Source organism: Scardinius erythrophthalmus (assembly GCF_964197995.2).
Source record: "Scardinius erythrophthalmus genome assembly, chromosome: 19".
NCBI classification, from domain to species: domain Eukaryota; kingdom Metazoa; phylum Chordata; class Actinopteri; order Cypriniformes; family Leuciscidae; genus Scardinius; species Scardinius erythrophthalmus.
In genome coordinates this window covers 40,209,469-40,236,125 of record NC_138239.1, presented here as the reverse complement: position 1 = coordinate 40,236,125, position 26,657 = coordinate 40,209,469, and the positions used below count along the sequence as shown (strand labels likewise).

Sequence of the window (26,657 nt, the reverse complement as noted above, 5' to 3'; positions counted from 1 at the left end):
TGCTCGTCAGTGCGTGTGCACCAGATTTTCTGTGAACGCATCCGTCTCTTCAGCATCGATCAACACCATGGACTCGGAGGTAGGCTGCCCTGGCTAATCTATCCATAGATAGCAATAACCGAGGAATTAGAAGCTTGTTAGTAGATTTTCTCTCCGCCATCACGCTTCGTACAATCTTCAGGCGAACTTCAGGCGTGTCGTGTGCATGTGATATTGTAACGTGTGCGAGGGAGGGGGGCAGTGTTGTGCCAGTTCATACTTAAAAAGAACTAGCTCAAAGTTCAGTTCACACAGATGATAATGAAATAGTTCATGTTCATAGTTCTTTTTTTTTTTAAATGAACTAAGTTCACATATCTAAAAATGAACTAGTTCACGTTCATTTGTTAAATTCTTTTTAAGATAGGCCACTATCTTACTCAATAGAACCTCTTTACCATCCATTACCAGCTGCAAATCACTGCCACTCCAAAACTAATCAAAATTATTGTACCAATAAACAAGAGACAATTATTATAGCCAGGAGAAAAATAATGTTGAGATAGAGAATATATTTACCCCTTAAATAATGTGTAATCATGATATGTAGAAATTGGAAAATACAAGGTGCAGTCAAGGTATACTGTATGTTCAGTGAAACTTTTATTTAGCCAGCATGAACCAAATTACCCAGGACTTAAAAAAAAGGTATATTCAGGTTCATGGGGAAAAGATCAGTCTACTGACAAAAATCCAGCATATTCTGAACGGCAGTAACTATGTAAACCAGACCAAAGTAGTCATGTACTGTAATGTCAAATTAGCTTGGGCTTACACTGCTCAATGGGCAATACTCAACCAACACATTTTCACACCTTCAAAAGGAAGTAAACAGTGAGTAAACGATGAAAATGCCATTTACATTCATTTATAATAAAACAATCTTCCTGATTATATTTGTCTAAAGAAAATGAACAGCTAGCAGCTGAACAACTTAACTTAAGATGACCTTACCCTCCTCAATGTGAAATACTGAACCAACACATTCTAGCATCCTCAAAAGACAGTAAACAGTGAGTAAACAATGACAATGCCATTTACATTTATTAATATTTTTTTTCTAACTCTTCCTGACTTATATTTGTCCAAATGAATTGAATAGCTCTGAAAACTGAAAATTATACAGCATATAGCTCTAATAAACAAACAAAGCATTCAATTTCAGATGCTGGATTTATCTGTACAGAAAGGAGTCATAGGCTTCAAAGTGCAATAGTCAAGCAGCATAACTTACTGAACGTAAACATTTGGAGAAAAAAAAAGAAGGTTGACTCCTGAGTTTTTGTCATGCTGGAACATCTTTACAAGATGTCCCACTCTTATAGCACCACAAAAGAGTTACAGTGGATATTACTAGTCCAATACATCAACCAAGAAGTTAAACTTCTTTAAGCTTTCTGTTTGCATTCAAGAGCAGTTGCTTCTCAAAGTTTTCATCACCAAGCCTGTTTCTCCTGGGCCTGAATATTTGGCCTCCGATACTGAAAAGTCTCTCCACTGGAGCGCTTGAGGGGAGTGCAGTGTTGTATTTAAGGAAGAGCTTTTTGAGCCTGGGCAGCAGCATGTACTCTGCAAAGCCATCTGTGGTTGGTGCATCCAAGTAAGTGTCTGCTTAATTTTTTTTGAGATTCTGAGGGTTTTGGTTAAACCTGAAGAAGGAAGCTGTTGTGTCTTTGTCAGTATCACCACTAGGCTGAGACTGATCAGAGTTTTGTGTTTCTGAGCCATCTGAGTTGCTAGTTAGAAGTTCTCGTTTCAGCATAACTTGGTAAAGCAGCCATTTTTCCTCATCCTCCACCCAGTTGAGCTTGAATATTGGCAGCAGCATGGCTGACAATATGTGTTCCTTCTTCTCAAGCATGGCTTCAACCCTTGTTTTCAGTGACTGCAGGATGTTTAGTATGAGAGGACGGCATGTAATCAGACCTTGTGCAGCAGTGGGCTTTGTGCTCTCCTCCAGCAGGCCATTCATATAATTTTGTAGTTGTACAATGGTCGGAGCCAAATACCCAAGGAAGACGTTTTTCTCTCCCTTCAGGATGTTCAGTGCAGATGCTACGGGCCTCATTACATCCACAAACTTGTGTATGAAACTGATTTCCTCTGCAGAGAACCGCCTAAAGCCAAACTCATCACAGACAGCATGCAGGATAAGGTTGTCATATGCAAGAGTGACAGTATCAGCAGCTTCATTGGTGTCTGCCTTGGGAATTAATGTTGCTATGTAAGACAGTCGCTTCATAGCAAGATACAAAGAGTTCCACCGTGTATCATTTGGGAACACAAAACCAATCCCAAGCTTTCCCTCAATAAAATCTGAAGCTTTGGGGCTTCTTTTAATCCGGTTCCACAAAGCAGATGCCTTAGCAAAAACAGCCCTCGACAGTGTTTTGTACTGTTTATCAGTTACCTTCTCTGTGTCTTTGGCAACAAGATTTAAGGTGTGAGCCATGCACCTTCTGTGAGGGGGAAGACGGGGGTCTTCCAATGCTGAGAGAGGCTCAGGTTCCATATCATCCTCTTCATCTACAGCAGGAGGTGAGGTAGATCCTGGTTCATTTTCATTTTCAGTTGCTGCATTATCACTGTCAACATCTGGATCTGGATCTTTATCAGCAGTGGGAAAATCTTCTGTGAAACAGTTGAATGCTTTCACAAAATTAGAAGCATTGTCTGTCACAGTGCACACAATCTTGTTTTGGATTCTGAACTCTTTATGCACCTCTGACAATGCTTTGGCGAGAACATCATGTGTGTGTGCTCCTCGAACACGACGGCATGCAAGCACTGCAGAGCTTCTCTGAGAGATATTATTTTTGTTGAGCCAATGAACAGTAATGCCTAAAAACGCTTTATTCACTGTAGTCCAACAATCTGCTGTTGTACATACGGCATCAACTTCAGAGAGTTCATTCTTTAAGTCAGAAATATTCTCCTGGAATGCATTGTTCACTAGTTTCTGTACCTGCTTTCTTGAAGGCACATGCCTGGATGGCTGCAAACCTGTCACTAATTTGATGAACGATGGCTCCTCGACCATACTCAAAGGCTGCAGATCCCCCACAATGTAATCCAATACAAGCTTGTCCACTTGTTGCTGGGAAACGAAGGAAACAGCAGGTCCTTTACTAAATGCAGTGAGCTTAACTTGGGTGGGTGTACTTGGCGGCGGTCCTCTCTTCGTTAATGATTTCTTGCGTTCATCATTCAGTCGCAGATATTTGCCAAGATAGCTCGGATGCCGTAACTCGATGTGTCACTTCAAATTTGAGCTTGATGTGGCTGACGTACGTACTTGTTTGTTTAGTCCCGGTGAGCACAGTTTGCACAAAAACTTAAGGTTTTTTCCGTCTGAGTCTTCCTTTGTTTGTACATACAACTCTGCTAAGTGCTCTTCAAAACTGGCTTCAGCAGTAGCTAAGTTTGAATCACGTGAACTAGTACTAGCACTAGCCATGCTGGACCATCAAGGTGTTTGCCGTAAACAGTGTCGTAAAACCTGACTTTTCAAATGAGCGTGAACGTGAACTGCGCGTGCTGCTCATTCCTGCCAGAGTGAGCGCCGCTCTTGTTCACGTTCATTGTATGAAAAGTGATTCGTTCAGTTCAGCGTTCGGCGAAAATATGAACGCGTTCATTGAACGTCGTTCATTGAACGTCGTTCATTGAACGCGTTCATGCACAACACTGGAGGGGGGATATGTGGCGTGTGCACGACCTGTGATTGACAGTCAGATCTCACACCCCCCTGCGCTGGTTGGACCCGATGATCCGGGAGCGGTGGATTTTTGCAAAACAAATAACACGCTCCAGGTGGAGTTAGAAGCTCGGTTTTTTTCTAAAACCACCTTATTTATGTTGTTCTGTCGGATTATAGTGTCGATTTCACTGAATATGATCCATTTTTTTTTGCCGACGACAGCTTTAAACTATTCTTTTATCTCTGTAAAGCTGCTTTGAAACAACCTACATTGTTAAAAGCGCTATATAAATGAAGATGACTTGACTTGACTTGAGAACCCCACTGGTGTCCTCACTTCAATATTGTCTGAAAGGCAACTGTAGCCCTGTCTGAGAATGGCGTCACATTTATTAATGATACATGATGAAAAACAGCGATGTGTGATAAAGGAAAGAGTGTGTGAACACACATAATGTGCTGCTGTTTGACCACAAAACACTGATAAATAATTACAGACTCCCATGAAATATAGTGATAGGCTTTGCCTCTTTTCTACCAAGCTTATCAAAAAGTCACTGGTTGCTTTGCAACAGACCTGAGAGTTGATTACCAAACATGAATAAGAATGTGATCATTTAATGTAATGCTAGCTAAAGGATGACGGAAAAAAAACAGATGGTGCGCTAATTGCATTAAAATGAAAAAGATTAACTCGTACATTTTGACAGCACTAATATACAGCGTGTGTGTGTATGTGTGTGGGTGGGTGAACGTACATTTGTGCAGTCCTGCTGTAATCCTGAACTTTCCTCCGTGATCCACACTATAAAAACATACACAGTGTCAGTAAATACACATTTAATCAGTAAACGAACACACACACACACACACACACACACACACACACACACACACACACATATTCAGACTACACACAATCACACTCACTCTCTCTCACACACATACACACACACTCTCTCACACAAACACAATCATACACACACACACATTAACCTGTTAGCCAGCACCCTGTTACTTACCCAGTTACTTTTGCACTAAAAGCACAAGTATGATCTCATTTGAAAGCTGACACTTGGCAGTTTATTGCAAATTTAGAATTGAATTATTGTCATAATGAAATATTTTTTTATAAATAGCTTAAACGTTTTGTAAAGTTATTAGACATGTACTTTTATGAAATATCTTCATAAAAATAAATTTGAAGTTGGCACTGTATCAATCTAGAAATGCACTGCAGCTAAAGCCACATGTCCGACCATGTTAGAGAGGGGGACAGGGGGTAATATCTTTGCGTGTGTGAGAGTGCTTGGGATTGACATCAGAGGGCACTCCAACCTGGACTATCAGCACACATCCACAGACTCCATTCCCCATATTCCTTTACCCAGACTAATCAACCATGATCACATTCACCTGTGTCTCATCATCTTGTTTACTCACCCAATATAAGCCTGATTCGAAGTCTTGTTTAGTGTTTGTACTGCAATTCCGAACATCCGTGTTCTTGGTTTTTGATCTAAGTGACAGAAGACTGCGGCACCAATGGATCCAGCAGTGTGTAGTACACGTGTCAAATAATATTGCACTTGATACTAATATTACCCATAGGTCAGTAGGTTCGACTCTATGGAGGTATAATAAAGACAACACTTGTTAAATAATAAAGAAACATTCTAGCACTGTACCAAATTGGCAGTTTACTGGATCCAGCTGTTGCATGTGACACCAAGAAGTGAAGAATTTCCACTTCAGGGCGTACAGTTTCCTTGTGGATGGAGCTCTGGAGTGAAGTATGGTCTCAACAACCTCGTTTAAGAGACCAGCTTCTTATGAGTTGGGCCCACTCAGGGGCCAAACCCACAGCTTCCACATCTCTGGGCGGGGGTCCGCCTGAGATAGGAGCTCCCTCCTGACCGGAATCTCTGAGGGAGAGCCGTCAAGGAGAGACACAAGTTTCGAGAGCCGTATTTGGCTCGGCCAGAAAGGCGCTACTAGCCGTAGGCTTATTCCTTCCCGGCAGACCTTCTCCAGAACTCTTGGGAGCAGAACAATTGGGGGAAACGTGTACAGACGCAGCCTCGGTCACGTCTGTACCATGGCATTCAGTCCTGGAGGAGCTAGATGTATAAGGGAGGACCAAAGTAGAAAGTGCATCGTATTCTGAGACGCAAACAGATCCACCTCCGCTTGGCTGTAAATCTCCCATATGAGCTTCACCACCTCGGGGTGAAGTCTCCATTCCCCTGGCCTCAGTCTCAATAGGATGTCTGCTCCTATATTTTGGGCCCCTGGGATAAACCAAGATTTCTTCCATATAACCAAGGCGTGGAGACACCGCCACATTATCTTGATCACACAAAGTGGGTTCCCCATTGGGGAAAACCCTTTGGTTCTAAGCCACCACTGCAAGGGTCTCATGTACAGCAGGCCAAAAGGTATCCTGCTGGATGCAGCTGCCATCAGACCCAATCGTTTTTACTGATGAGTGACTGGCCTAGCTTTATCTCCAGTGTGACTGAAAAGGGTCACAGCAATATAAGCAGGCAGGAGAATGGCCCACATCATCACTGAGACCCATACCACGCCCAGGCAGGTGGTCCTCTGTAATGGAGAAAGCACACCCTTCTTGGCATTCAGCCTCAACCCCAATTTTTCCAAATGCGCGAGGACGTCATCTCGATGCCGAACCGCCATCTGTTCTGGCTGTGCTACGATTAGCCAGTTGTCTATGTAGTTCAGAATGTGTATGCCCTACAGTCTGTAGCGGGGCTAGAGCTGCATCTACGCATTTTGTGAATGTGCAGGGTGATAAAGCTAGACCGAATGGAAGAACTCGATTCTGGTATCCTTTGCCCCTGAAAGGGGTCCCTCAGGGGTCTGACACCATGGGCGTCAGGACCTCTCTCTCTTTTTTTTCTTTTCTGAAGTCTGCCTCAAGCATCATTTCATGATCTAGACAATTCGTTGTGAAGATCGAGAAGGAATGGAAGGCCCCTTGGTGTTTGTGTAACATTAGAAGCCAGGAAATGCTCATCCAGTTGCTCTTAGAATGAACGCCCTGCTTCACGGCTGGTCAATCAATGTTTAATTTAGACACAATGCATGCTAAAGCATCCACCAACTCATATGCAGAGGAATAGGTTGGCAAATCCTCTCCCCTTACATCAACACTCAACACATCCAGCTCCTCAGAACTGGATGGCTGAAGCGCTGCGGTCTCTCCCCGGGCAGAAGAAGCAGCAAAGCACCCTTCTGACACTGGAACGGGAGTGCTGGATTCTCCAGATAAAGGCTTAGAAAAGGCGGTGCCCATCTCAAACCTCTCTGAAAGATCCATTTGCAATCCTCACGATTGCCTTCTCTGTGCTGCCTCAGCAACAGCATGTCCAGAACCACGAGAAACACTTGCCCGTTCACCCTTCTCAACGAATGACAGGCGGGAGCGGAGAGTGCAAAGCGGCATTCTCTCACAATGCTCGCTCTCAGCCTCCTCGAAGGCTGGCAGAGCATGATCTGATCCCAAACAAATTACACACAAGGCGTGGCTATCCCCATCCGTAAGATAACGAGGACAGGGATAGACACACTGCTTGTATGTGACCTTCGCCATAGTACAACACTTTTTGGACAAACAACAGTAAATAAGACACACACACAGTTATACACAGAGCGCTTGCTGAGGCACAGAAGCTAGCGCCGGTCTTTCCGGATGTGCTTTTATCCTTTCCTGGTTGTGATGTCACCCGCCTGTGACGTTCACTCTCGTTATTGGACTAGTTGACACACGTGCTCAGATGCGTTCACATGAAGGCGTTCCCAAAGCGTCATTGACGCAGTGCGAGTTCCCTCGAAAGGGTAACATCAATTCTACATCGAACAGCAGGAGTTCATCAGTAATGCTCAATCATCTCTTAATAATTTAATTATCTTATTAGCTTCAACACTGTTTTAGTGTAACTTGTTTTACTCTCTCTGTAGGTTGGACTCATAGACACAGAACAAGTATTAATTTAAAACTGAGAATTTTACTGTGCTCTTTTACAGTTATACACTTTTCTAATGTATTTATATTATTATCATCATCACTATTATTATTATATACTGCATAAATGTAGATTATATTTCAGTAAGTCGTGGAAATGTACTATAACATACTTGAATCTGAAGTTTGGAAAACTTGAATCTTCCAGTTTTTCAGAGAGCAGCTTGACTCCTGAATCTCCTGGGTGATTGTAGCTCAGATCCAGCTCTCTCAGGTGTGAGGGGTTTGAACTCAGAGCTAAAGACACATAACCACAGCCTAGCTCTGTCACCATACAGCCAGACAACCTACAAACACACACAGCAAGAGTCCACATCACATTAGTTTGGCAGTCAGACATCAATAACACAGTCATTTGGGTGCACTGTAAAAAATTATGCAGGAGAGTGTTAAATACAAACTGCAAAACAGTTACATTTTACTTAAGTATATTAGTTAGCAAGTAAAATATATATAAAATAGGTACATTCTAGCTACACTACATATTTATTAACAGTATTATCTACAACATTAAAAAACAAGTAAAACATACCCCAACATATTACTTAACTATTACTTGCGACTTACTTGGTTTTCAAGCGAGATAGTGACTGTTGATGTGCTTAATTCGTTAGAAATGATATGCTTCTTTACAATTATTTAACATGCAAAAATGTGTTCATAACAAAACTGTTCTTGTTATTTAACTATGTAATGCCTAACTTGGTAATACACATAAGTATCAGCCCTCGATCACATAATTAACATGAATGCACATCGATTAGCATGTGCTGTGGTGAACACTGAAAAAAGCAAATGATAGAACATATGTAATGCATTTTATGTTCCTTTTGTGATCATTTTTGAAAGGATAACACCGCACTCACGAACAACAAGGTGCCAGACAAACAAAACTGAAGATCTCAAAAGATAAATAAAACTGTCTGCACACTTGAATCCTTTCAGCAAATTTAATAGCCAAGCTTTCGGTCAGACGACCATCCTCAGGGCATCCTTTTGTGATCATTAACATCACTTTAATGATGTTTTTTGTGGGTATTTGTATTTATTTATTTATTTATTTATAAAGCACATTCAAGGCTACACAGTAGCTCCAAAGTGCTGTACATTACAAATGATCTAAATCAAAACAGTTCTACATAACAAATGATTGAGAACAAAACAACAAGATAAACAATAAGAAAAGTACAACACCCATTAAAAGAGTGACTTAAAATGTAAGAGAGAACAAGTGAGACTTTAGAAGAAACCTAAAAATATTTAATGTTGGGGAATGTTGGAAAATTTTCCTTTGTCGAAGCAGAGACCAGGACACTTGGTTCTTTCTTCAGCAGGATTCTTTATTGAGAACACGAGCTGTCGTAGCTGCAGTCATCAAGTCTAAACTAATGGCAGTGTAGATTGTAACTTATATACATTTAGGGGGAGGGATTTACATAGAGGTGGATACACTCGGAACAAAGCATGTAAATGAAGTATACAGATTTAGGAACCCGCCCTAGACTCTAGAGCACATGTGTCAAACTCAAGGCCCGCGGGCCTATTCCGGCCCGCCACATTATTTTATATGGCCCGCGAGAGCATATGGGTGTCTTAAAATTAGGGATGCAACAAAATAACGAAAATAACATTTTCGGTTTTTGGCCGAAAGATACTAAAAAGCCGGTTGGTTTGACTCTGGCTCAGTGTGTTTTATGACTTTGCGTGCGAGTCCGCTTCCGAAGAACTTCGAAGCGCGTTCCGCTGTGTGTGCGCGCTGTGCTCTTCGCTCCGTGTTCACAGCGCGTTCTGCTCAATGTTCCGCAAGCAACCTCCGCGCGCGTGTGTGTGTTTGTGTTGCGAGCTCTGCTCACGCTCACCGGAAAGGCAAAATCCGCTAAAAAAAAACGTGCCGACATGAAATTTCTCTGGACTTGTTTCTTTTTGCAATAGCACTACTGTGCTGTAACATGGTGTGTATAGCCGTGCTGGGCAACACTGGTAAAATTACACGAATCACGATCCTTTCGTTCACTGGTCCTCTCCCTGCTCTGCTCATGCTCTGATAAAAAATAGCTTTGTAGGACTATACTTTATTTTGACAATTGGTCAAAAAAAAAAATCTGTTAAATCTGATTGCTGCATACAACTGATTGAAGAATAATATATTGATATTTTATATTATTTTAATATAATAATATATTTATTTAAATATATTAAATATATTACATAATATTTAATATAATATGTACCAGTATTATCCTTTTCACTATTTGTATCACTCCGCTTGTCTGTGTTTGCGCCACTTGCATCATAAGCCAGTAGGTGGCGACAAGTGACTGTGAACATAAACTGTGACATGGAGAAGTGTAAGGCTGCAGTGCTAGCGTTAGCATTAGCAAACCCATCTCACAAGATGATAGAATTATACCAGGGGGGCAGGTTTTCATAAAATATTGAAGCTTCCCCGGGCGCCGCCATTGATTAGCGGACCCCCACCTACTGTTAGCATTCCATTGACTCCCATTCGGTAACCCTTCCTTTTACAGTCCCCTAATTACTAGGTATTTACCTGGTAAATATATGGTAAGTTATAGTTGGTTATTGATAATTACCACAGGTAACAAGTATGTAAATGCAGAGAAACTACAAACTAATTACTAAGTATTTACCTGGTAAGCATATGGTAAATTATAGTATTTTAGTGTGAAATTACTTAAGGTGATTAGTATGCAATTACAGATAAACTACCAGGGGAAAAAAACACCACTGTTAAATATCAACTCAACAAAGTACTGTGTACTTGTTACTAGTGCTGGGAAAAAATTAATCGCGATTAATCGCATCCAAAATAAAAGTTTGTGTTTGCATATTATATGTGTGTGTACTGTGTATAATTATTTTGTATATATAAATACACACATATGCATGTATTTATTTTAGAAATATTTGCATGTATATACTGTATATACATTTATACATAATTTATATTATATAAATATAAATAATTTATATATAAATAGATAAAAATCTTAAATATATACATGCATGTGTGTATTTATATATACAAAATAATTATACACAGTACACACACATATAATATGCAAACACAAACTTTTATTTTGGATGCGATTAATCGCGATTAATTTTTTCCCAGCCCTACTTGTTACCTGTTTAGGTTGGTAATAACTCAGATTTAATTGTGTACTTCCTCAGAATGTAGGCAGCCAAGTTTTAGAAACACCTCCAGTATTACCCATCAATTCAAGTTAGGTTTGTAGTTATCCTAGGGTTATGTTGGTAACAGTCCATGTTTATTTATTACTATCTTGAAATTAAGACGGTAGTTTCCAATAAATTACCTTGTCTTACATAGTTGTTGTTCATTGCTACACCCATTTATAGAGGGTTTATCAAATAATTTACCTTACACTTACCTGGTAACTACCCCGCAGGAACAGTTTTCCCTAATGTCATGGCACATCTTAAATACTGGGTATGTTCTTGCAGATGTTTTTACAATTTACTCAGTAAGTAAAGTGAAACTGTACTGTAAAAGGAAGCCTTGTTTATTTCCATGGTATTACCGGAATTGTACCATATAATCTGAATCATTCCCTTTTCCATATAGTCACTTTTTTTTTTTTTTTACCTCGTATGTCCTGCAATGTTACCAAGGAAAACATGACAATTTACTCAGTAAGTAAAGTGCAACTGTACTGTAAAAGGAAGCCTTGTTTATTCCCATTGTATTACCAGACTCTTACCACATCCTTTGCTACTGCTTAAACATTTTTAAAATCACAAACTTTTACCATGTGTGTTCTGCAACTTAACTAAAACATTCCAGCCTGGTCTCATTGTTAATACGTAGTATTAACACGTAGTTTTCAAAGATAGAAAACGTACGTTTTGTACGTTTGGATAGATGCTGAAACGTATGATATGGATGTAACGGATAATGGACGTAACATTATTAAGTTTTTACAGCTACAAAACGTTAAATATTTACAAATCTTTCATATCATTAAGATATCTGTATAATTTACCTTTTACCGTTTTATAGATAAATGGAAGATCCCTTAACCCTACTCCCAACCTAAACATAACGTTACCCATTTTATACTGAATATAAAAAGGATAAAACGTACAGAGTGTAGGGAAATGGCAATTTTATTAACAATATAGCATTAAAATATTTTTTTTTAGCAGCTAATCCTACTCCTACCCCTAAACCTACCCATAACAATTTCTTAAAACTACATAGGCTACAATTATGAAGAAAAACAACATACGTGTAATCACAATAATTTATTTATTGCGAAAATGTCAAAACCGGTACCAAAAGTCGTTCACATGACGATGTGTTGCAGTCACAGTCCTCTCTTTCAGTATATAATAGTTTTGAATGAGGTACAGAGCAGAATTTAAGTTATTAATCCATGAAAATGTTAATCCGGCTTCGCTCTGTGTAAAGGAGCGTGCGCTTCTCCATTTCAAATGTAGTTTACCGAATGAAATACGGCATGTCGCAATCTGTGACAAACATAGACGAACAGGCGAGAGCCAATGAGCGTTTGATATCACTGACGTAAAACATGTCGTAACGCTTCTTGAGGGCGCAATTTTTGAATTTGAATTCATCACGAGCGCGGGTCCGCGGGATTTGACAGTTACGGACTGCGCTGCTGTGATAGCCTGTGAAATGGAGATGAAGATCACTCACTGGATAAAGGGCTGAATTTGGATCTCTTTCTTGCAAACGTATGGATTCTAAAGATTTGGATTATATCAAGTATAATAAAATTGATGCCTTTTGTGAATTTATGTTGGGTTTTGGTGTATTATTGTTCTATTGGAGAAAACGCATTTTGTGTCTCACTGTAAATAAACTAAATATTAAAATGGTTAAACGATTAAATAAGGTATTTTTAAGGTTTTAACCCTCTGGGGACCAAAAACGCGCCCGCGCGTTTTGCTCGTTTTTTTTTTTTAGCAATGAAAATAAACACTAAATGCTCTGTTAATTTTGATCTTTCATTTTCGTGTAATACATCAATCGATCCTGTTCAGTTTCTATTTTTTTTCTGTATACTCACAATAAAAATAAAGTGTTTTGCTTTTTGACAAATAAAGAAAAATTAAGATGATGCGATTTCTGCCTTCTCTCTGTCAGTAAACTCCCTTTTGAAACGCGTTCGAAAATGATCTATAACTCCGCGAAAATTCAGTCAAACAGGCAAACAGACCCACGGGCATAAAGCTTGAGATCGCAGCTTTTAATTGAAGTCATTTATATAAAAAACAAATATTCTTAGTTTCTGTAATCTGTATACAAAGAGAGCGACTCCAGTCGAGCTCATTACGAGATGATTCACAGTAATTTGACCACTCCCCGGAGAGCGCGCGCTATTCAAATGCAAATTCCGAGAACCATTTCAGTCTGTGAAACGCCCCCACATCAGCCGTAAACAAAGCGCGTCGCGAGTGAGACATTATCCTTTATGGAGAAAAGTTTCCACAGTGCTGATGAGGAGAAATTATCTCCTGATATGAGCAGCAGATCGCGCTGAGGAGTGAGGTAGGCTGTTTTCTTTTCTCAAGTGTGGAATAACGTTATTTAGTGTAGGCCTATAAACCGCAAAAAGATGAATGCATTTCTATAATATGACTCGCGTTTCTGTGAGATGAATGAAGGGTACATATTTGTAAAGAGTGTTTAGCCTAAATATGAATCGCGTGTCTGTGTGTGAAAGAATAAACTGCTTTGCCATAGCCTACTGAGATGAGTAAAAATCGACTGGAATATGTTGAAATGTATTTGTATAAGCAACGTAAATTAACATTTATATGCCCTGATATTTCAATAAAACAACGTTAGTCAGGCGTTAGTCACACTATTTTTGTCAAAAATAAAGTCATAGACTAAGATGTTAGATGTTCCAATGTTGGCTATATTCAAACTAATGAATACATATGATAAAATGTAGGCCTATAATCTTTTTTTTTCTTTCTTTTTTTTTTTACAAAGAAAGAGTACACTTGAAATATTGTTGAAATTGTAATTATTGTTGTAATTGTAACATTTTTAATAAAATAGCTAAACATATTTACAAGATAGATGTAAGCGAAATCTTAAATGGTCAATATAAGTATTCTTCTAAATACATTGTCCTTGCATTGTGGCTCAGTCAGTGTCACACCTGAATGAATGGCTAATTAGGCTATGCAGAGTCATTATGCAGAGTGGGTGGGACACTGTAATCTAAGGTGTAAACTACTCCTCCCCCTCGCATATTGGCTTTCCAAGCAAAACCTGTTTTACACCATTTAAATCAATGTATTTTTTTTTTGTGAACGATAAAGCAAGACTATTTTCACATAATTTTGAAGCCAGTACTCAAAGGTACAACATCAATTAGACAAAAGTCTTGTGGGCACATATTTAATATGTGTTTTGTGGTCTTAATTCAGCCACTTTCATTTTTATTTTTTCCAATAACCACGCATAAACATTATTCTCTTAAAAATACAAACATCTACATACACGTTGCCCGCATATTTTGGTAGCCCTGTTTGTGCTATATAGAGTGATTTTACACCTTTGCCATTAACATGTTTATAAATAACTGAAAAAAGCACAAATTTCAAGGCATGTCAGAACATCTCAAGGGCTCCAAAAACACCTTGGTCCCCAGAGGGTTAAAGTGTATTCTTGTTTAACTGCATGTAGGCTAATCCTCCGAAACGAGTTTGCAGCAGAAGGCACGAACAGAGCGAAATGTTATTAGTCTATTTCTTGAGTAAACTGCATAAATACGACTGAAAACGTAATTGCTAAGACATTTGAATGCAATAGAGTCAAAACATTAATGCCACGATTTTAATATGCATAAATAAGAATACGTACAAATATGTACGTCGGTAGAGTTGTTCATACGTAAATAATTTACGTTTCTGTGCTGTTAAGACGTAAACATTTTACGTTTTAGTGCGGTAAATACATCAGTATTATACGTTTCTGTGTGTATAAAACGTAAGTAAATGTACGTATGGTAGAATTACACTTTACGTAAAAATACACACGTATTCTCATGAGATCACGTTGAACATTCTCAGTAAGTAAAGTGAAACTGTACTGTAAAAGGAAGCCTTTTTATTTCCATGGAATTACTGGGATCTTACTCTATAATCTGTAATAGCTACGCAGCTATTACAGATTATAGGGTAAGATCCCAGTAATTCCATGGAAATAAAAAGGCTTCCTTTTACAGTACAGTTGCACTTTACTTACTGAGTAAATTGTCATGTTTTCCTTGGTAACATTGCAGGACATACGAGGTAAAAAAAAAAATTTGACTATGGAAAAGGGAATGATTCAGATTATATGGTACAATTCCGGTAATACCATGGAAATAAACAAGGCTTCCTTTTACAGTACAGTTTCACTTTACTTACTGAGTAAATTGTCATGTTTTCCTTGGTAATGTTGCAGGACATACGAGGTAAAAAATTGTGACTATATGGAAAAGGGAATGATCAGGTTATATGGTACAATTCCGGTAATACCATGGAAATAAACAAGGCTTCATTTTACAGTACAGTTGCACTTTACTTACTGAGTAAATTGTAAAAACATCTGCAAGAACATACCCAGTATTTAAGACGTGCCATGACATTAGGGAAAACTGTTCCTGCGGGGTAGTTACCAGGTAAATGTAAGGTCAATTATTTGATAAACCCTCTATAAATGGGTGTAGCAATGAACAACAACTATGTAAGACAAGGTAATTTATTGGAAACTACCATCTTAATTTCAAGATAGTAATAAATAAACATGGACTGTTACCAACATAACCCTAGGATAACTACAAACCTAACTTGAATTGATGGGTATTACTGGAGGTGTTTCTAAAAATTGGCTGCCTACATTCTGAGGAAGTACACAATTAAATCTGAGTTATTACCAACCTAAACAGGTAACAAGTACACAATACTTTGTTGAGTTGATATTTAACAGTGGTGTTTTTTTTTCCCTGGTAGTTTCTCTGTAATTGCATACTAATCACCTTAAGTAATTACACACTAAAATACTATAATTTACCATATGCTTACCAGGTAAATACTTAGTAATTAGTTTGTAGTTTCTCTGCATTTACATACTTGTTACCTGTGGTAATTACCAATAACCAACTATAACTTACCATATATTTACCAGGTAAATACCTAGTAATTAGGGGACTGTAAAAGGAAGGGTTACCTTTATTGCTAAAGAAACACGAAAATGTATAAAAGGCTCCGTTACCTTGTATTTTACGTTATGGCCCCGTAGAAGCAGTTTTTGTAAAAATAGGCTAACGATTGCGTCATAACCACACGACTCTCTGTCGCACAGTAGAGAGATTACCGTATGGACAGGAGGAAAAGCTTGCGCGCAATCGGGGGGACGTGGAGGCAAAATGACAGGGTAATTAATCAGAATACTTAGCAAAAGTTTCTCCTGCTCCTAGCTCATGGACAGCTCCTACTCACACTCTCCGTCTCTGCAAGTTTCGGAAGGAAATGATTCAGAATGGACTTATTATGGCTACCACTATAAAGAAAACAATGAGTCCTGTATGGACTATTATGAAAACGTTTGAAAATTCTGTGCACAGTGTTGTGAGAAAATGATTCACATCATTTGTAATTTTAATGAAATTATTGAAAACTTCTGAAAAATTTGTTTAGGACAATTACAAAGTGTTTGGAGAACAGTAACCTGAATTTGGAGAAATGTGTCAAATCGATTGAGAAAAACTGTATTTTGGCAGCATTTTGTTAGTTGTTTTAAGGAAAACCATTTACCTCAAAATCCCCAGCTTACAGTTTCTCTTCAGTCCATCAGAGAGCATCTTCACTCCAGAATCTTGCAGGTCATTGTTACTCAGGTCTAGCTCTTTCAGGACACAGTTTGAGGATTGTAAAACTGATGACAGACTCTCACAAGACTGAGCAGTGAGATTACATAAGGAAAATCTGAACAACAACAAAAATATATATTAATTGCATACAGAATAAACATAATAATACAGAATAAAGTGTGGTTTTTAATAATTTACTTAATACAATTGTTTTAAGTATTTGAAACTCAAACCTCAGTATCTCCAGCTTACAGCTTTTCAGTCCATCAGAAAGAAGCTTCACTCCAGAATCCTGCAGGTTATTGTTACTTAGGTCCAGCTCTCTCAGGACAGAGTTTGAGGATTGTAGAGCTGATGACAAACTCTCACAAGACTGAGCAGTGAAATTACAGCACTCTAGCCTGTGTGGAGAATAAAAGAAACAGTAATATCAATGTGTTTATCAGGTAGGGTTTATTGTCCGAACTGCTGTTTGTGCTAAATACAGTGTAATGAGATTTCAGCCATTAACCCCTTGGAGTTGGCTATCGCGTCGGCGCGATAGGCTTGCTTTTTTTCTTATCAGTGCAAAAGAGACTCAACATTTTTTTGTGTATACTCACAATAAAAACAAAGTGTTGTGCTTTTTGCCAAATAAAGAAAAATAAACATGATGCAAGTTCTGCCTTCTCTCTGTCAGTGAAGTCCATTCTGAAACGCGTCCGAAAATGAACTGTAACTCAGCGAATACTCAGTCAAACAGGCATACAGACACACAGGCACACAGGCATGAATTCTCTTCTTTTAAATGAAGTAATTTATATAAAAACAAATATTCTCAGTTTATGCAATATGTATGAAAAGAGAGAGATGTCAGTCGTTCTCATCTCATCTCATTAAGTTTTAATGTGACCCCGCCCACGGAGAGCGAGCGCTATTCAAACGCAAATGAACTGAGGCATCCATGCAAACCTGTGAACGCCCACATCAGCTGGATAACACACACCGCGAGTAATCAGAGTCATGTACTTTACGACGCTGTGAGGAATAATACTATCTTAATAATAATAACCTCAGAAGTGCTGGAAGTTTCATTTCGAGGAGCAACGGATCGAGCTGAGGAATAGGTCAGTTCTATATTTGCTTTGTTCTAATCGCAATAGTGTCTGTACGTAAAAAGAATGAATTGTGTGTGAATGAATGAACAGCTTTTACCAAACTCTATTGCTATACTGAGATGAGTAAAAATCGACTAGAAAAAACGGATAGATTATAAAGTTTTTACTGTAAAATACTGCCACATCAAATAAGCTTATAATGTTGCCAATTTCTGCTCATATGTTAAATATATATATATATATTTAACATATGAGCAGAATGTTTTGTCAAAAATAAAGTCATCAACTAAGATGTGATTATAGTGTTTGTTCCAATGTAGGCTATATTCAAACTAATGAATCCTTAACTTTGAAATATGTATGATTAAATGTATACTTTAGTTTTTACAAAGATAGATTACACTGGAAATATTGTTAAAATTTTAATTGTTGTTGTAATTGTGTAACCTTTTTAATAAAATAGCAAAAAAAAAGGATAGATGTAAACAAAATCTTTAAAGGTCAATATAAGCCTTCTCTTTAAATTATTTTTATTGTGTTTTATTAGTGACACATTTGGGTAGAAAATATATTCCAAAACTTTCTGAAAATACAGTATGAGAATTAACTGCACAATTACTAGAAATGTTTACCTTTTCTATTATACAATTTGCAAGCACAATTTGTGGAAAAAAAACAACACCTATGTTTCCAACTGTGAACCTATTTTGTATGATGAAAGTGAATGAAAGGCTCATTATGCAGCTCCTTATGCGGGTCGTTGTCTTCTTAGGTGTGAATCACACCCCTACGCATATTGCCTTTCCAAACAAAAAGTGTCTTACAAAATTTAAATCAATGTATTGTTTTAAGTGAATGATTAGGCAGGATGATTTTCACATCATTTTGAAGAAAAAACTCTAGGCAACCAAATGCATTATTCAGAAGTCTTGTGGACACATATTTAGTATGTGTTGTGTGGCCTTATTTCAGAAACTTTAATTTTTTTTTTTCAATAACCATGCATAAACATTATTCTCTCAAAAATACAAACATGTACACACATGTTAATATGTTTATAAGCAACTGAAAAAAGCACAAATGTAAGGGCATGTCAAAACATCTCAAGGACCCCAAAAACACCTTAGACCCCAGAGGGTTATGAGAGAGATGTTATGAGATACTTAACCCTCTGGGGTCTGAGGTGTTTTTGGGGTCCTTGAGATGTTTTGACATGCCCTGACATTTGTGCTTTTTTCAGTTGCTTATAAACATATTAATGGCAAAGGTGTAATTACACTCTATTTAGCACAAACAGGGCTACCATAATATGTGAGCAAGATATATGTTCATGTTTGTATTTTTGAGAGAATAATGTTTATGCATGGTTATTGAAAAAAACTAAAAACTAAAGTTTCTGAAATAAGGCCACAAAACACATACTAAATATGTGTCAATAAGACTTTTGACTAATGGATGTTGTCGCCTAGAGTTTTTTCTTCAAAATGATCTGAAAATCATCCTGCCTAATCGTTCACATAAAAACAATACATTGATTTAAACTTTGTAAGTCCGTTTTTTTGTCAGAAGAGGTTTATGCGTGGGAGTGGTAATGGCCTATCAATATTAATGAGATTCAGACCAGGGGTGTGACATGGCTAATGGGCCCCAATGGCTAACGGGCCATCAAGTGAGGCAGCCTGAACAAAGAATAGAATGAGAGGAGATTCAAAGGTTTTGTTTTTCAATCTGTTTTATTGTAATTCCTCTATGTGAAGGAACTAAATGTTCTAACTTTGCTCTAAGCAAATCAAATGTGAGCAAAATAAAAAAATAATCAGTCGGCTATAAACAAAGCAATTGTGAGCGATAAATAAACAAAAGTAAAGGCAGGTAGGCTATCTCACAGTAAATGCTTATGCCCCGTTGATGCGGGCTCTAAGCAAATCAAATGTGAGCAAAATAAATAATCAAAATTGTTGATTGCAATCAAAATTGTATTCAAAGAATCCTGAAAAAAATGTATCATTGGTTATAAAAATATATTAAGCAGCACAACGGTTTCCAACATTGATTTAAAAAAAATAATAATCATATCAGAATGATATATATATTCTACCAAATAGGTTCACAGTTAGAAGCATCTCAAATTTTATTTTATTTTTTTTACAAATTGTGCTTGCAAAATATCCAAGGTAAACATGTCTAGTAATTTTGCAGTTAATTCTCATACTGTATTTTCAGTTTTAGAATATGTATCCTCTCCCCAAATTTGTCACTAATAAAACACAATAAAAATTATTTAAAGAAAAGGCTTATATTTACCTTTTAATAGTTTGTTTACATATACCTTGTAAATATATTTTTTATTAAAAAGGTTACAATTACAACAATTCAAATGTAATCTTTCTTTGTAAAAACTAAAGTATACATTTTAACATACATAATTCAAAGTTAAGGATTCATTACTTTGAATATAGCCTAGGCTACATTGGAAAAAACACTAACATATTATTTGATGACTTTATTTTTGACAAAACATACTATATTTAACATATAAGCAAAAATTGGCAAACAAAAGCTTATTTGAGGTGGCAGATATATTTACAGTAAAAATGTATAATCTATCCATAACTAGTCAACGAAATGTTGTCTTTCATATGTCTGTAACATAGGTCTTTCGTTTTTATTATAAAGAATATAAAAGTGGATCATTCATTCACACACAGAAACGCGATTCAAATTTAAACCGTCTTTTTGCGAGTTGTGGTAAACAGTGCGCATCTCTGCCGTTCATTCATTCACACACAGAAACGCGATTCACTTGAGAATGAAAAAAACTTACTACAGTATTCCTCAGCTCAGCTGCATCCCTTGCTCCTCGAAATACCAGCACTTCTGAGGTACATTTTCCATTATTATTATTACGATAGTATTATTCCTCACAGCGCTGCGAGACGGTGTAAACAAGTACAATGTGTTTTCTCGAGCTGATATGGGGGCGTTTGCAGTTTACATGGATTGCCTCAGATCATTTGCGTTTGAATAGCGCGCGCTCTCCGTGGGCGGGGTCAAATTAAAAATAATGAGCTGAGATGAGAACGACTGACATCTCTCTCTTTTCATACAGATTACATAAACTGAGAATATTTGTTTTTTTTATATAAATTACTTCATTCAAAAGAAGAGAATTCAAGCTTCATGCCTGTGTGTCTGTATGCCTGTTTGACTGAGTATTCGCTGAGTTATTGTTCATTTTCGGACGCGTTTCAGAATTGACTTCACTGACAGAGAGAAAGCAGAACTCGCATCATGTTTATTTTTCTTTATTTGGCAAAAAGCACAACACTTTGTTTTTATTGTGAGTATACACAAAAACTAGATGTACCGCATCGCGGTACAAAATATGACCGCCGCTCAGGCCTGCACTGGCTTTCCACAAAAATAAATGACGTGGAGTAATTTGGCTGTATTGCGTGTTTATGTATATACCTAAAAAAAGTAATAGTATGTGCATGTCTGTCTGTGTGTGTGTGTGTGTGTGTGTGTGTATGTGTGTGTGTTTGTGTATGTGTGTGTCTGTGTGTGTGTGTGTGTGTGTGTGTCTGTGTGTGTGTGTGTGTGTCTGTGCGTGTATGTATGTGTGCGTACATGTGTGCGCGTGTGTGTTTGTGTGTGTGTGTCTGTGCATGTGGATTTGTATGTGTGTGTATGGGTGTGTGTCTGTGCGTGTGGATGTCAGTGTGTGTGCATGCTTGCGTTTGTTTGTATTCCTGCATGTGTGTGTGTGACAGTATCATCCTAAACCAGCAACCCTTCGCTCAACAGCACCATCTACAGGCCGATGAGTGTACAGTCACTAAATGTGCACATAAATGAATTTATTTTATACCCCCCCCATGGATGAAATTCTACAAAACTTAGCAGAGGATACCCCCAGAGGATGTCAAGTTAATCATACACATGAAATATGGTGCAGTTCTGAACATCTCCACTGAAGATAGGGGCGATTAAAGCAGAATAATATTGCATTTTCATTTTTTATGGGAGGGGCGCAAATCACAAATGAGTGATTATGGGCTAGGTTGATGTGGGCCCTTAAGAGCAACATACCATAAAAATTTCTTCATCCCCGGTGCCACGGTTCAGGTAGTTATTTAGGAAAAACTGCATTTTTTGGGGTTTGGAGTGGCCCCCGGGGACCAAACGAAATTTTTCCGTAGAAGTCTAGTGGGGCTACATGCCCACCAAATTTCATGTTCCCCGGTGTTTCGGTGTCCCTGGTATCGTTGACGAAAAATTTACGGGGGCCCCAGCGCGGGGGGGGAGTGGCCCCCGGGGACCAAACGAAATTTTTCCGTAAAAGTCTAGTAGACCAACATACCATAAAAATGTCTTCATCCTTGGTGCCACGGTTCAGGTAGTTATTTAGGAAAAACTACATTTTTTGGGGTTTGGGGGGGCCCAGCGCGGGGGGGGAGTGGCCCCCGGGGACCAAACGAAATTTTTCCGTAGAAGTGTAGTGGGGCTACATGCCCACCAAATTTCATGTTCCCCGGTGCTTCGGTGTCCCTGGTATCGTTGACGAAAAATTTACGGGGGCCCCAGCGCGGGGGGGGAAGTGGCCCCCGGGGACCAAACGAAATTTTTCCGTAAAACTCTAGTAGACCGACATACCATAAAAATGTCTTCATCCTCGGTGCCACGGTTCAGGTAGTTATTTAGGAAAAACTGCATTTTTTTGGTTTTGGGGGGGCCCAGCGCGGGGGGGGAGTGGCCCCCGGGGACCAAACGAAATTTTTCCGTAGAAGTCTAGTGGGGCTACATGCCCACCAAATTTCATGTTCCCCGGTGCTTCGGTGTCCCTGGTATCGTTGACGAAAGATTTACGGGGGCCCCAGCGCGGGGGGGGGGAGTGGCCCCCGGGGACCAAACAAAATTTTTCCGTAAAAGTCTAGTAGACGAACATACCATAAAAATTTCTTCATCCTCGGTGCCACGGTTCAGGTAGTTATTTAGGAAAAACTGCATTTTTTTTGGGTTAAGGGGGGCCCAGCGCGGGGGGGGGGAGTGGCCCCCGGGGACCAAACGAAATTTTTCCGTAGAAGTCTAGTGGGGCTACATGCCCACCAAATTTCATGTTCCCCGGTGTTTCGGTGTCCCTGGTATCGTTGACGAAAAACTCCGGGGACCAAACGAAATTTTTCCGTAAAAGTCTAGTAGACCAACATACCATAAAAATGTCTTCATCCTCGGTGCCACGGTTCAGGTAGTTATTTAGGAAAAACTGCATTTTTTGGGGTTTGGGGGGGCCCAGCGCGGGGGGGGAGTGGCCCCCGGGGACCAAACGAAATTTTTCCGTAGAAGTCTAGTGGGGCTACATGCCCACCAAATTTCATGTTCCCCGGTGTTTCGGTGTCCCTGGTATGGTTGACGAAAAATTTACGGGGGCCCCAGTGCGGGGGGGGGAAGTGGCCCCCGGGGACCAAATGAAATTTTTCCGTAAAAGTCTAGTAGACCAACATACCACAAAAATTTCTTCATCCTCGGTGCCACGGTTCAGGTAGTTATTTAGGAAAAACTGCATTTTTTTGGGTTTGGGGGGGGCCAGCGCGGGGGGGGAGTGGCCCCCGGGGACCAAACAAAATTTTTCCTTAGAAGTCTAGTGGGGCTACATGCCCACCAAATTTCATGTTCCCCGGTGTTTCGGTGTCCCTGGTATCGTTGACGAAAAATTTACGGGGGCCCCAGCGCGGGGGGGGGAGTGGCCCCCGCGGACCAAACGAAATTTTTCCGTAAAAGTCTAGTAGACCAACATACCATAAAAATTTCTTCATCCTCGGTGCCACGGTTCAGGTAGTTATTTAGGAAAAACTGCATTTTTTGGGGTTTGGGGGGGCCCAGCGCGGGGGGGAGTGGCCCCCGGGGACCAAACGAAATTTTTCCGTAGAAGTGTAGTGGGGCTACATGCCCACCAAATTTCATGTTCCCCGGTGTTTCGGTGTCCCTGGTATCGTTGACGAAAAATTTAAGGGGGCCCCAGCGCGGGGGGGTAAGTGGCCCCCGGGGACCAAACGAAATTTTTACGTAAAAGTCTAGTAGACCAACATACCATAAAAATTTCTTCATCCTCGGTGCCACGGTTCAGGTAGTTATTTAGGAAAAACTGAATTTTTTGGGGTTTGGGGGGGCCCAGCGCGGGGGGGGAGTGGCCCCCGGGGACCAAACGAAATTTTTCCTTAGAAGTCTAGTGGGGCTACATGCCCATCAAATTTCATGTTCCCCGGTGTTTCGGTGTCCCTGGTATCGTTGACGAAAAATTTAAGGGGGCCCCAGCGCGGGGGGGGAAGTGGCCCCCGGGGACCAAACGGAATTTTTACGTAAAAGTCTAGTAGACCAACATACCATAAAAATTTCTTCATCCTCGGTGCCATGGTTCAGGTAGTTATTTAGGAAAAACTGCATTTTTGGGGGTTTGGGGGGGCCCAGCGCGGGGGGGGAGTGGCCCCCGGGGACCAAACGAAAATTTTCCTTAGAAGTCTAGTGGGGCTACATGCCCACCAAATTTCATGTTCCCCGGTGCTTCGGTGTCCCTGGTATCGTTGACGAAAAATTCAGTAAGGTGACAAAAAAAAAAAAAAAAAAAAACTTTGACAATCCCTATATGACCGCTTTCGCTAGCTACGCTAGCGGCGGTCATAATAATACACACTTAACAGGAGAGATTGATGTATGAAACTGGTTTGTAACATCAAAGTTAACACAGTATTTAGAGTCTCCTTTGCACTGATAAGGAAAAAGCGAGCAGATCACGCCGGCGTGATTGCCGACCTCAGAGGGTTAAATAAGCACAAATGTCAGGGCATGTGTCAGGGTTCTGCCCTGGCAGCTTTGTCTGTGTTGTCTTTGTTTCATGTCTCTATGTTTGTGTTGTGCTTGAACATATGGCTCTGTATTTGTTTGTGTTGGCCATGTGCTCCTCTGTTCCTGCCTCCTTGTTTCCCTATACCACGCCCTCTTGTCTAGTTGAGTCCTCGTTTGCCTTTGTGTGTTCACCTGTTTCTAGTCTGAATGTGCTCACCTGTTCGTCTTGTTCTCAGCTCCCTTTATATGTGTTCTCTTGCCCTCATGTGTTGCAAGTTCATTATCATTGAGTGTGTTGTGCTACCTGTTACTTATTGCTCATGGTTCCAGTTGTGGATAGTGCCTGGATACCTTGTCTTGTGTTTGTGTTCCCTGTTTGTTCCAGTCCTGCAAGCTGGCTGCTTCCTCTCTCTACCGAGAAGCGAGACCGGTGCAGTGACTTATCGTGCCCTTTGAGTCCATCTACAGTACGTATGCTGTATTATCCTGTCTGGCTCTTGCTGTATCCATTGGCCTTGTGCTACACTTCTACCTCAGAACACCAGTGTGTTCACCTTGGGCTGGTCTCAACTCTCGTCTTGTCAACTGTCTTTCAATAAAACCTGTTAACACTCATTCTGTGCTTGAGTTCTCTCTCATAGATCCGTAACAGCATGTCAAAATATCTCCAATGCCCAAAAAATGCCTCAGGGTCAACTCCTGAGAGTTAAGTTATCAACTCACCTGTGCATTTGTGCTCAAAACTACAGCAAATTGTACATGAATGCAACTGACACAATTCAAATCACTGACTCAATGATCCAATCACAGCGGTTCTCAAGTTATCAACACACTAAATCTGTTCTAATAAATAAGGCAAGAACCTGAAGTAATAAAATCCTCGGAGCACAGCATGCAGAGGATTTGACTGATGAAATTAAAATAAAGCTACTGTAACAATCAAATTAATAAGGAAAAGGAACATGTTTTTAAAATTGTTAACAGTTCATTGAAACAAACTGTTCATTAGAAATTAAAATAAAGCTTCTGTAATAATCAAATTAATAAGGAAAAGGAACAAGTTTTGATCAGTCTCAAAGATCGTCTTTGATCAGTCTCAAAGATGCATTTTTTTACATAGAAATATTGCCACAACACAGGAAGTTCCTGAGGTTGGGCGAAGCTTATCAATATTGGCATCTTCCATTCGGCCTAGCCTTATCACCCCGGACATACACATGGATATAGTGCTGGCTCCATTACGACTCCAGGACATCCGCATTTTGAATGAGATAGACGACTGTCTGATACTAGCCCTGTCCCAAGAGCTGACGTCCCGACACCATGATGTCATCCTTGCTCATCTCGTTGAGGTTGAGACTCAACAGCAGCAAAAGCATTCTCTCTCCTGCCCAGAGAACGACATACATGGGGGTCATATGGGATTCGATCGAGATGCAGGCACAATTGTCTCCCACTCAAGTCGAGACCATCCATTATACCCTGAGCAAAGTCAGGCTAGGTCAACCTCTTACTCTTCGACAATATCAACGAATGTTAGGTCTCATGGCACCTGCATCCACAGTGATCCTTATGGGCCTTTTGCACATGAGACTGATTCAGTTGTGGCTCAAAGCCAGTGTATTTCCCTTGGCAGAGTCCACTCTGCTGTCATTGCCTAGTGTAGTCTCCCCCTTCTCAGGCTGAAGCCACCCCAGTGACATTCCATATATTGTACTGCCCCTAACAGGCCAGTCCAAATTTGTGTATTCTCCACGTTAGCTCCCTTCGGGCAGGATGTGGCTTCCACAGCGTCCCTCTCCCCTGGAAAAGCACACTTTCCCAGTGTTATCCAAGAGTTCCACTGTGTTGGTTATAACGGATCAGCAGTTTGAACTCCCTCTATACAGGCCTTCCACCCCAGTCATTTGGGAGTCTGAGAGTTCTGCGTAGGGCACTGGATGTGGTAGCAACAGTGGCGTTTTCCATAGGGATCCCAATTATGTTGTCACTCCGACATAACATCGAACATGAGCGACTGATAGGGAACGTCTTGGTTATGCATGTAACCC

At 39.7% G+C, this 26,657-nt stretch overlaps 1 protein-coding gene across 1 annotated transcript in view; it reads right to left on the bottom strand.

Moving 5' to 3' along the window:
- Positions 1–26,657, bottom strand: part of LOC308679992 (NACHT, LRR and PYD domains-containing protein 3-like) — a gene marked incomplete at its 5' end in the record, with an annotated part of 46,214 nt that overhangs the window by 6,684 nt on the left and 12,873 nt on the right. Inside the window, 4 exons of the mRNA XM_081347866.1 lie at positions 4,498–4,544; positions 7,898–8,071; positions 16,611–16,781; positions 16,900–17,067. Of these exons, the coding sequence (XP_081203992.1) occupies positions 4,498–4,544; positions 7,898–8,071; positions 16,611–16,781; positions 16,900–17,067 (560 nt within the window). The remainder of the gene's footprint in view (positions 1–4,497; positions 4,545–7,897; positions 8,072–16,610; positions 16,782–16,899; positions 17,068–26,657) is intronic.